The sequence below is a fragment of the Balaenoptera physalus genome, assembly GCF_965194825.1.
Source record: "Balaenoptera physalus genome assembly, chromosome: 8".
Classification (NCBI taxonomy): Eukaryota; Metazoa; Chordata; class Mammalia; order Artiodactyla; family Balaenopteridae; genus Balaenoptera; species Balaenoptera physalus.
Window position 1 is genome coordinate 43,200,278 of NC_138887.1, and position 12,900 is coordinate 43,213,177.

At 40.3% G+C, this 12,900-nt stretch overlaps 1 protein-coding gene across 1 annotated transcript in view; it reads right to left on the bottom strand.

The window, feature by feature from the left end:
• PCLO (piccolo presynaptic cytomatrix protein) overlaps positions 1–12,900 on the bottom strand; it is a 369,605-nt gene that overhangs the window by 161,522 nt on the left and 195,183 nt on the right. The window contains exons 5-6 of the mRNA XM_082472536.1: positions 4,832–9,914; positions 2,447–4,461 (exon numbers count right to left, since the gene is read on the bottom strand). Coding sequence (XP_082328662.1) covers positions 2,447–4,461; positions 4,832–9,914 — 7,098 coding nt within the window. The remainder of the gene's footprint in view (positions 1–2,446; positions 4,462–4,831; positions 9,915–12,900) is intronic.

Consider the following 12,900-nt stretch of genomic DNA (forward strand, 5'->3'; position numbering starts at 1 on the left):
AGCTCCCCACAGCCGAGGGAAGTAATCCAAACTTGCAGTCAGCAAATCAGATCCCCTGGGACCTATTCCTTCCTTATCTTTCCAGTTTCATTTATAGTAAACCACTTCCTCCTTCTCCTTGCTTTATGTCTGTTCACCAGTCTGAACCTTTGCACATCTGTTTTCTGTATTTAGAATGACCTCCATTTTTGCACATCTGTTTCCTCTATTTAGAATAACCTCCATTTTTCTCTTCATGGTCCAACAGAGATCTCACCTTCCTGTTTCAGAACTTCCTCTTTGAAACATTTCCTGGAACTTCCAGGAAGAGAAGTTACTATAGAATCTCGTATAATATAAAACTGATCTTTCATGCTGAATTACAGGTGTTACTATGTCGAACTGGATGGTGTAATTTTTTTTTCAATTTTATTGGTGTGAGAAAACTAATGATATGGAAATTACTGAGCTAAACTTAAACTCACAACACTATGAATATCACTTAGGTTATTCTTTTCAGTACAACTAACATTTAGTAATTCATGCTTATAACTGAGAAACTCGTTTTAGTTTAAAACACTCAAAGAGTGTTTAGAAATTTGCCAAGAAATAAATTTAAAAATTCACATCTTAGAATCAGAGTATCTTAAGTGCTAAAAACATTGCCTGTATATAAAATGGTCTACCTTGTGTGTGCAATAAAACAGTATTTTTGAGTCTGTATACAATTATTCCATATTAAAGTATGCACTGAGTGTGACCAATTAGAAAAAGGAACTACTGGATTGTGCTCCAAGGCTCAATACACTTAGGATTTTTCAGGCTCAGAGTATTACTTGGTAATTCTGTTCAACTTCTTTTACGATTAGACAGGTAATCAGTATCGCTGGTACAATCAATAATAAAACTTATACAACCCACTGTATCTTTCATTTTGTACTTCTAAATCCAAAGTGAATACTGCGAGGAAAAAATATTGACACCTGAATCTCTTCTATCCCAGAGCTCATTTGAATTAAGGGTATAGGGCCATACGTTAAGTAAATGATGAATACACCAAGTGGAAAAGCCTGTTCTTTCTAATGACAGAAGCCTTGAATATAACTTTAAAATACTGTTTAAAAATGTATTTTCAAAGATTTCCAAGTAACTCTTCGGATGAGTTCATAGGGCACAGCTGTAAAAATAGATACCTATACATTATAGCCGAGTTAAAAATATTTCTTGCAATATATTTAATTCTAGAAACAGTTATACATTAAAACAAATCTCTGTAAACTGAATGAAATCTCAGTGCACCAGTGGTTCCCTGACTTAAAACAGTTATGACCTGTCCCCCACATGAAGACAGTTACACACTGTTTGAGAAAGTCCATAATAACAAAATGCCCCCACGAAACTAGAAAACTTGTAAGAATTTTTAATTAATATGACTATCAATATGCCTATATACCTAAAAATTGACTTACAGTTACATATAGTGACATATTTTTCAGCCCCCAGCCAATGTTTAATGTATATGGGTTGCTGGCAACAGAGTGATATCTCAGAAAAACCTATTTAGACGCTTCGGGGTTTGAAGATCTAGAGTTCAGAAACCAGTGCATTGGGGGAACTCTTAATCTGAACATAAATCTAGTTTTAAATAGAACTATCAGATTTATCAATAACCTTCTAAAGAATTATATATTAGGTTTTCTTTAAGTAGGATACACCTTCTTCTATACCTGATTATTAACATTTCTTATTTTCAGCTATAGAGATCTTCACCAATGTGTCCAACATACCTATATGTTCTTTTCCCTTTGAAGCATATTTTTAAATAATTAAACTCTATTATTCAAAGGAACATAAAAATTAATTTTTCCTCTGTAAGAACTAGGACTAAGGCTTATCTGAGGTAGATTAAGAAAGTTTCCAGGAACAAAATAAGCATGGATGAACTATGAAGATTATTTTACACTTTCTGCTCTAGAAATGCTCTCTCTGGAGCAACAAAGGTTAACATTCTGGAGGAAGGCAGAATAGACTGATTAAATGATCTCCACAGATCTTCCCACTAAAGAATTCCAGTATTCACGGGTTTAAACGTTTGGTTATCCTTTGCCTTATCTATTTATGTTCAATGCTTATTCCATCATACTTGAACATGAATATTAATTGTACTCACCAAAATCAGTCTACAATTGACACTTGGGAGATTTCAAGATTAGAACAAAATTTCAATCTCATTACATCATAAAATAATAACCTTCTCTCTCATTTTTGTCTCACATAATATGGTCTTTTTGTGGTATTTCTACATGGATGTATACTTTTCTATCTTTTCCCCCAAATTTCTAATGAAATAGTCCTCACTGAAATTTAGAATTAGGCACCAGGAGCCTTTACTGCCTCCTAAAGTCTGCAACCACACAGTTAACATCAACTCATCCATTGTCTTCTAACTGAAAAGAAGCACTCTTACCGTGTAGCCCTCGGTATACTGAAAAGGAGCCCTGGAACTTTCGTCTGCTGTTGGACTCAGAGGCTTGGGGTCAGACATGGAGCGTTGCATCATCTTGGCTGTCTTAGGACTTGCTGGGGGAACTTTAGCCATATCGGGGTGCAGTACTTTTTGTGGACTTACATCATCAGGGAGGGGTTTCTCATAAGGTACAAAGGCTGATTCTAAGGCTTTGCCTGGTGAAAGTGGTGAGATGGGTGAATAAAGGACTTTTGGAGATTTGGGTGGGGAAGGAGCCAGCTGTAATGTGGAATCTGCCCGAAGGTGAGATGAATAACCGATCTCTAAAGGTGTTGGGCGTTTCTTGTCTTTGGGTGGAGATGTGGCACCCAGATATTGAGGACTTTGTGTGTCTGAATCTGCTTCTGTTTGACATCCTAAACTGCCCCCTTTGGAAGTCTTTTCTGGTGCTGAAATGTGTTTAATTATTTCTACCTTGGCATCCACGCGTGCCCGTATCGAAGGCGTTCTTATGGTTCCGACTGGTTCAGTTTGCACAGATATCTCTGCTACTGTTTGAACTGCTATACTGGAGACTTTGGAAAGGAGTTTGGCCTTGTCTGCCTCTGTAGCGCTGTCACCGTATTTCCCTACGCGAGCTTTTCTCCTTGATCTAGTAGGCATATCCCATTCATCCTGATCTTCATCATCCGTTTGGACGCTTGTATCGACACTCTTTTTAGTTCTCCTTCTCCTACTCACGTAACTCCGATCCGCTGCATCTTCATCGTCAGTTTGTACCCCACTGTCCACTATCTTTTTAAAGCAGCGGGGATCATCTGCCAGATTTTCCCCCATCTCATCATAGTGGCCACGGACTTTAGCTCCAGAACTTCTCTTTTTGGGTTGCTTCTCCTCTTTTACAACCACGTCTGTCAGAGGTATTTCTGAAACAGTACTCAGGATGCCAGGTGGGGCAATGTACTGAGTAACCCCATCCGACTGAACTGTGTACCATCCTTGGCTTTGTGGTATTTCAATCGCCACCACGGCAGAGGCTGTGGTGGTTGTATCTTCGGCCGCCCAAAACTGACCACCTTCTGGGGCAGCATACTGACCTTCCAGAATGGCCTGCTCTGTAGTGGTTTGTGGAGAAACAGTTCCAGAGGGGTCATAGTTATACTGGTAGATCTGGCGGATCTTTTGCTCCTCGAGCTGCTGGTGAAGCTGTTGCTGCAGCTGCTGGATATGCTCCAGCTGCAACTGCTGCTGCGCTAAAGTCTCCTGTCTCATCATGAACTGGGCTTGCCGCTCCTCTTCTTGCTGATACAGGAGATGCTGCTTCATTGACTGCAGCTCCTCCAGCTTTTTTTGAACCATGAGCTTTTCCTGTTCTCGGAACCTTTGAATTTCCTGCCGTTCCCACTCTAATTCCTCAGCAAAACGCTGCTGCTTAATTTTCTCCAGTTCCAAGAGCTCACGCTCCAAGTCCAGTTGCTGTTGTTGCTTATCTTCTTCGGGGACGATTAAAAGCGCACTTTCCTCTCCCACCACTTCAGAAAATACTTCAGACGCTGTGGTTAAAGTGGGAACTGAGTCCATCGTCTCAGCTGTCAGAGTTTCCATAGTGATAGTTTGCAAACTGGCATTGATATCAACACCAGTCACTGCAATGTCTGTTACAGATGCACCTGTTGTCAAGAAATATGATCTAGGCATTGGCTGGCTCTGGTGCAGGGCGGATAATGAAGTCACAGCGTCAGCTGCGTGCACACCAGACAAATCCCTCATGGTGTTGCTGAAAATGGAGCCAGGTTGTGTGGTGATGGCAAATGTGGAAGGAATTGGAGTTGCTACTGAAGAATAGACAACACCATTAGATGACCTCAAAACACTCCCCACACCATACTGAGGTCCTGGAGGTGGAGTCATTCTTGCTGTGGAATACTGTGGAGTACTAATCCCAACTCCTGAAATGACTTGTCGTGTTTCTGGATAGGGACCTGTAGTCTTGCTTGAATAATCCATTACCTCACCTGAAACACAGGGTACAGTTATAGTCCAGTTCCCAGAACGAATGATGCTTTTGGGGTTGGAAAGCCCACTCAGTCTTGAAGAACATAATGAACGGGACTGCATGCAAATCCACAGGTTAACCTACCTAGGTGCAGAATAAAAGCAATGTTGAACATGCAGGCACATGCAGGTGACTTTGCGTGGAACAGATTAACAAAAAAAAAATGAAGAAACAAAAGCGCACATGTACTCCAAAATATGTTGCCAAAACATCCAAAGAAAGATGAAAAGTAACAAAATTGCAAAAGGGACCACATTGTCATCCTGAAATGAGATGAGGAACACCATAATGATATTTCAAGGAAAGGTCTGTTGCTACATCATACTGACCTGTAGTAATTCTCCCTGAAGTTAGATCTACTGCTGCATCAGTTCCTCCAGAATAATCAAAAGCATTCTTACTTCTATAGAAAAAATGTCCAGCTTCTGCTAAATTAGTGTCAGACATGGAAGGTTTCATTCCCCCAATCCCTCTATAACCATATGGCCCCGCTCGATCATATTGATAGTGATCATCCCTATAACCAAAACGATCCTCAGGAAGAGTCGTTGCAGGCTGCTGTGCCATGCAGCTCCTTCCAAAAGGTAACTTATAAACCACATCACAGCACACAGCTCTTCTTCCTGCAGTCAGATCAACAGGTTTTTCATCATCTTTTATTACTTTGGTCACCACGTTTGAAGTAGCTTCATCCATTGTTACAACAGTTCTATGAGACTTTGAGGTACTGAGATCCACTACTTCCCCATCAGTGATGCCCTGTGATGTGGTGCTATCAGTCCATCCATTTGTGACACCAACAGGAGGTGCAGTAATGGGTTTCGTAAGAGCTGATGTCATTGGGTGTACAGAAGTGCTTAAAGATAAGTTTATTGGTGCTTCCTCCCTAACTGTAGGAAAGGCCTGGCCACTTGGTACCCTGTATGGGGGCTCTACATGCTTTGATGTAGTGAGCTGGAGTGGCATTACTGTTGCATGTTCTAGACCCACTAGGCTTTCTGTGCCTGTGGTGTAACTTGCAGTAGCTGTGCACGTGACAACAGTCACTGTCTCGGTGATCAGGGATACTGGAGTCACTCCTGATGAAGTTGCACTGAGATTTATAATAGAGGGCTGGACAGCACTAATTTGTCTCCCATACATTTCACTTACTGTGGTCTGCCTCTTCACATCCATCATGGAAGCAGAAAGATCCATCCATTTTTCAGTTACTTTAACTTCTACTTTGGGTACTGTACGCAGATCAATAGCATCACCAACAAGTTGCAACTTGACCTTTTCTTTATACTGTTGCTTCTCTAAATGGAGGTGATCTAGAGCAAGAGGCTCTGGAGGAATGGATATAGAGACACTGCTGAGACCAGTACTAGTGACTGTACTTTTCACTGTTGAAAACTCAGCCTTGGAAACTTCAGCTGGGAGAAACTGTGTAACCGAAGTTGGGGGTTCTTGAAATGAAGATAGTGTTGTGACAGGGATAGCAGAAAATGTCTCCAAAGCTCCTGAGATGCACAGGCTCTGTTGTGAAGAACTTGAAATTTCTGTAGCTGTCATAGGAGGAACTACAGAAAATACTGGCTCAATGGAAATCAGATCTTTGGGGGGTGATCCCAAGGGCCAGCTGGTAATAACTTGACTCCCTGAAGAATCTGTTGGAGTCCCAGGTTCAGATGGCAGTGTGATAACCACATAAGTTTCCATGAGGGACTTGGAAAATCTTGGCGAGGACTTGTTAGAGTGAGGGGAAAGCGGAGAGGTAGGGGAAGGCAATTTATAATCTGCTGAAGTCACTAAATTTAATGTCATATTTGAAGTTATAGGCAGACCTGTTGGTTTGGGCTGCGTATCTGTTGGTTTTGCGGTAGTGACTGGAGATTCAGGAATTGCTGGTTTAGGGGCAACTGGAGGTTTGCTTGGCTCAGGTCTATGTGTAAATACAAGTCCAGATGGAACTGAAGATGGCTTAGGTGGAACAGGAGGACGTGCAGTGGTACATATTTTTGTTATAGGTAACCCATTACTTCTTGGAGCAGCTGTGGTCTCTACTGTAGTAACAGAATCTACTAGGGGTGTAGCTGCAGTAGTCGCAGTCACTGGAGCTGGAACTGTTAACTTTTTTTTAGGATGAATAGCTGGTTTAGGTGAGGTTGGTGGAGGAAGAGGTGGGGGAGGAGGAGGGGGTGGAGGGGGAGGAGGGGGTGGGGGAGGAGGAGGAGGAGGGGGAGGAGGTTGGGCTGATGTGTCCAAAGAAGAACTTCGAAGGAATGGACGAGCTTTGGTTGGAAGACAGGAAATAGAAGGAGTGCCAGATGGCAGCTGAGATGCAGGCTTTGCTTGACCAAAAACGTCTTCAGATAAAAAGCATGTAGTTGAAATCTGCTCCTTCGTTGGAATGGCTGTTAGAGAAGAAGGTGTCTGATCAAACACAGTTTCAGATGGGCTAATTTTTGTTAGTTCAGCCTCCGACTCCTTCCTTGTATCTCTGTAAGCTTCCAAAACTTCCAGAATAATTCCATCCCCTGTTACCTTCTTGGCTTTCTTCACTGGGTCTTTTTCAGATACAGATAAGTCAGTAGAAATAGTGTCAGCAATTAGCTCCTCAAGTTTAGTTCCTACAGATTCTATGAGAGAAGGTTCCATATCAGATAAGGAAATCACAATGTGATCAGCACTAGTTCTACCATCTGGTATGGTAGTCCGATCTAAAGATATGTCTTCTGGATAGTCTATAATGCTGCCTGGGAAATATGTTGATGAAGAAATTTCCTCAGAATCTTCAAATTTAGTTACAATGTCCACTGGCTCAGTATAAACTGTGGTTATGCTATCCAGGGTAGTAATGGGCGAGGAGCTATCTGTGGTACAAACTGAAGAAACAGATGATGTGAGAGAGGGTGTGTCAGAGGGTGGGGCAGATGTAGCACTTTCTGAAGGCTCAGAGTAGGTCAAAATCAGTGACTCATGAGCAATTATCTCTCGAATTTCTCTTGTATAATCAGTCACATATTCATCGTCAATTTCTTCTGTTGAAAAATGTTGGGTTATTTTAACATCTGGGATGGACAGTGTTGCACTGCTGGTCGAATCTGTAAGAGATGCTCCTGAGAGAACACTTGATGTTAAAGATGCATCAGGCACCCTGTCAAAGTCCACAGTAGACTCTGTCATATCATCCCTGATGGGGGGCTGGGTGGGACTGGATCCAGGTGTTAATTGCATCTGTTGCCTTTTTATGAGTTCTTCATAGGCAGTATCAGCATCTAATAATTGCTTTTCTTCACTGGTAGAAGTTACCATACTACCCAGATCCACAATCTCATGGCTTTCTGGGATGATAAAAGAGCTTGAAACAATGTCTTCTTGAGGCAAAACAGCATGTAAGCTTTCTAGCTCATAAAACTCTTTCTGAAGGTCTGTAATTTTCTGCATGGGATCTTCATAAATCTGTTCTGGAAGTCTTATTTTTTGCTCTCTCCCTCTCTGCTGTAAAAATCCATTTTCTTCTTCTTGCCTCGTGAGCAGACTGCCATCAACGGAACCATTGTATGTGTCCTCTACTAAAGATTCATAAATATAATCCTCTATTAACATCCCACCGTACAAAGGCTCTTTTTCAAACATTTCGTCTCGTTCACTTGCAGCTGGAAAAGCTTTATATTTCTGGCTTTTATGCATCATTTCTTCATACATCTCCTCAGCGCTTTTTAATGCCTTTTGGCTACCTTCTTTCTGCATAATAGATTGCTCATCTGTCGGTGAGTATAAAGACACAGCTGTGGGCAATTTATAAACTTTTTGTACTTCGATTATCTTTTCTGGGCTTATTTCAAATCCTTCTGGGTCTGACTCTATGCTAGGTGAATATTCAGAACAAGAAGATCGATGGAGCTCCTCCATTTCTGCAGCCTGACGTAATTCTTCTGTTGGAGACGCATCTTCGATGGGAGAGAGATTACTGGGTGGTGTCTTTGGTCTTTCCCTCCTTCTCTGAGCTCGAAGTTCATCTTTGTCTTTCTTTGATTTCTTACTAGAACTCTTCCTTTGCTGCTGTTCTAATTCCCGTTGCTTTTCTTGCTCCTTCAATAATTCTTCTTCCTCTCTCAATTCTTCTTCCTCTGAAGAATCTTCAATCGTAGGTAAAAGAGGGCCATGCGATCTGTGTCGAGCTTTGCGTTGCTGTTTGCTCTCTCCTTTTTTGTGACTCGGGCTACTGTCGCTGTCCTCATCAAGTGACGAAACTGATGTAGGGGATGTGCCAGGAGTGAAGCTAGAAGCATGAAGACTAGAAGATCCGTCCCCCCTTGACCGATCTTCCGGAGAGTCTGTCAAGCTTTCCATTTCTAATTCTGGCTCTTCATCAAAGTACAAAGCTGTTTTTTTCTGTGATGTCTCTGCAGAATATTTATCTGTGATAGTGCTATTGAGTTCAATCGTTTTGAATCGACGTAGCCCTCCTCCTCCGGCAACTACAAGTTCTTCACTCTCCTGACTTTTAGTTTCTCTGTATTTAAGTTCAGGACTTTCATCAAAGGTCTCATCGTCTTCATCATGCCACGAATGGCGCCTCCCTGCATCATCATCAAAGCTTGAACTACTTTTTCGCGTCAATCGCCTGTGTTTCCCTGCTGTTCCTTTTCCCTTCCCTTTGGTTTCTTCCTTCTTCTGGCTTTCAATACTACTACTAATCTCTTTGAGCTGGTTCCTAATGAACTCATCATCTTCAGAACCTGAAGCATCTTCATCAGCACTCATTTCTATGATTTGCTTTCGAATGAAGTCCTCCTCTTCACCTGATCCTTGACTATCTTCATGTTTATATTCATCGCTGCTTGATGAACCAACACTAGTTCTCCGTTTTCTTTGTGGAACAGGTGAGTTTTCACTTTCGCTACTGTCTTCAATTGAATCATAAGGCTGCCTTCTTGTAGCCAACTCATCAACAAATTCAGACTTTTCTTCATGGTCCTTTCTGGAAGGGATGTCTTGTTGGCTCTCTTTCTTAACAGTGTCTTTTTCTTCTTGACTCTCTTTAAGCTCCTCTGAAACTGTAGATTCCAGCATTTCGGCTAAACTCTGAGTTTTCTGTTGGTCCTTAGGCTGCTCAGGAGAAACCTCACGGGGTTCTGTTTTCTTTTCTGACTTTTCTTCAAGTGTACTTGCCTGAGCTTCCAAAATGGATAGGACCATACTTTCTAACTTAGCCAAATCTGAGGGGCTGGATGGGCTGCTTTCTTGTGAAAAGGAGTCCTTTTTGAGTCCCTTGAGCAAATCCTTTTCATCACTGGGAATAAGACTTGGAATTTCACCAAGCGAACTTGATATTCCGTCAGAAGAATATCCTGTGTCACTCAGACCTTGTGGGCTTTTCGGCTGCTGAACACTTGAAGTGTCTGATTTGTCATCTTCCTTTTCCTAGCAGGAAGGAAAAGATACAGGAAAACTTAACATGGTTAAACTAATAACATGGCCTCTCCATTACTCTCAAATAACTATTACAAACTGAGGAATAATTATAGGAATTTTTCAACTACATAACAGTATTTTTTTAAAAAAAATCTTTGAGCACAAAAAATAAAAATGGTTGATACATATTAAGGTTAGTTTTCATTTAACTTAAGTTTAATTAAATGTCTATTCTCAATCACAATTGATTTTATTTCATTAATGTTGTATCCTTTTACATCTCAATACCATTTTTCTTCAAAAACATGATTATCTTTCTCGGTACATTTACTTTGGGAAAGAGTTCAAATGGTTGAAGAAAAATTTTAGTAAGTTTCCATTAACATAATTAATACTTTTGGATTATGAGGACAGGCAAACAAAGAATCAGCGGATGGGCACTGTACTTGGCTCCAAGTTGCATGGGATGTTAAAAATTTACTTAACAGAAACAAGCAGGTAACATGGCCATAGTATAATACTCATCTCACCTACCACAAAGGACTTTTTTTTTTTTTTTTGAGAGAGAGATTCAAACAAGGCATTGCCTTTTAAGTACACTTTGAAAGATGTAAAACACTATATTTTACTTGGTATGACTGTTAATATTATTATTCTGTATCATTTGAAATGAATGTTTAGAAAGCGTAAACTATGAAGAAGCTATGACATAACTGGCCTGACTCAAGGTTTTAGAAAAAGAAAAATATCCAGTTATTATTTTTCTAGAGTTGTTAAATCACACTTATCTTCAGCATCCCATCTCAAAGAAATTTAATAAATTTCTTATAAATGTCTTCGGATTTTAAAATACTTGGAATTTTACCTTCACACTATTTCAAAGCCAGATCCCTTCAACCAGCACAATAACTAACTTGTGAATGTGAACAGGGGCTTTCCAGGGAGCTGGGACATTTCAGAGACACATCAAAGTCTTAAACAACTGGTTTCTTTGGGCTGTGATGAGGCCATGCCAGCAGTTTGCTTTAAGAATCAGAGAGGCCTTAAGTGAAACTATGAAACAGAGACTTTTTGCATAAATCCGAATTAAAAATACCTATGGGCAAAATGAAACCCAAGTGATCCAGTTAGTTTCCATGTTTTACAGAGAATGTCAAAATAACCCCACAGCCCTATGGAATGAAGAGGTCAGAGGAAGAGTTGCAGGAGGACATGCTCTGTCTGACCCTGGCCTATGAGGCCACCTGGATTCTACTAAGTCTGTATCTTGAACTAACCATCTTGATATTTTCAATGGGTGTATGGGCATGGGTTTCTCCTACCTAGCCACAGCTCGAATGAACAGATGTCAGGTTGCATGAAAAACAAATACCATGCAAACACCTCTTTCTTCCTTCTTTCCTGCCTTCGTTCCTTCCCTACTTTCTTCTTTCATTCTTTTTCTCTTCCTCCTTCCCCTTCCCCTCGTTCTCAAATATAAAAGTTGTTGGGCTGATACTCATTTTACGTTCATTTCCATCTCAATATCTATCTTTATTATGTATGGCTAAGGATGTATCTTGAGCATATAGGGTAAAATGCACATTATACGGTAAAATGCTTTTTGCTGAATTTACAACATGGCAATTTAGAAAGATAGTCTGATACATTGTTTACAACTATCATGCAAAAGCGATGACTACTCTTTGGTTTACTAAGAATTAACTTTCCTAGATCATTTCAGATGTCTTTCCAAAAAAGGATTACTTATCTGCCGTTGTGAGACTATAGTAGTTGGGTTGACAAACACTCAACTAACTGGTTTGTTTCTCTTAAGAGCTACTACACACAAGAAAAAAAAACAGGTAAAGCAGTGTTCTCATAAAATCTTTCTGGATGGTCACAGTGGAGGGATATTTCCACCTCCTCACATCCCACACAATACCAGCACAATATTTTGAGTCCAGTATACTTTCTATGCCTTTCCTTGTCTGCCTTCCCACCCTTCACTAAATCACAGTAAATACCGTAACCACAAGGGTGGGGTGCCTAAGCTTCTTGTGAAAAAAAGGTCAAGAAAATGATCTTTCATAATCAAATTTTGATGGTGTCATTTGTGTTCTTTATTTTGAGTCTGCACATATTATAAAACATAACAATGTAATAAAATTATACATATAAGGAGGAAATGCAACTGTGGTTACATATAACAATTCACTGAGTATAATAAAGAATAAATTATAATTGTATACAATGAATTCTGAAGGTTCTACTGACATTTTACAAAAATAAGATTAGGATCAGACATACATAATGTAACAAAGGAAATTAAGATACACTAGACAGAAGACTCAGACGCATAAATATCAAAATCCCTACCCTACAATCCCCCTTATGTGCCCTTCTGGATGTGTTCACGCTTTCTTTCTTTTCTCAGTGCTATGTTTTACCCACTTCTCCCTCTTGCCACTTTCGTCCTGGTCTCTTTCCTCTCCTCTTCACGGGATTCAATCATCACTTACCTATGATGATGCTGTGATGATTTTTCACCTAAATGACTTCCTCTCCATATTATAAGGTGGCAAAAGTCTGCAAAGATGTTGCCCTACAGGTTTGTGGGTCTAAGATAAAGTGTTTGGAGTGGTTAATAAGGAAATCAAGATAGGTGACCAAAGGGCATCTGGCTGAACTGTTTAAAAGGAACAACTGGTCATGTACTTATTGTACCATGAGATATTGAAAAAATTCAAAATGTCAATTTTTCTCATACTAACTACCATGGGTATAAATTCCCCTGACAGAGGTGAGTGACCTTCTACTTCATTACTGTTAGCTTGTTAACTATCAGATCATATACCAACTAGCCCTTTTACGTCTTTAAGATGCCTACACATTCCTCTTTTCACCTGCTGCTGCTAAAACTAAAAAAAAAAAAAAGCTGTTCTTCATATACAGAGATCAGCATACTGAGGTGCGTATGTGTCCATCCATTTACCCTTTCTGCAGCTCTCCACTC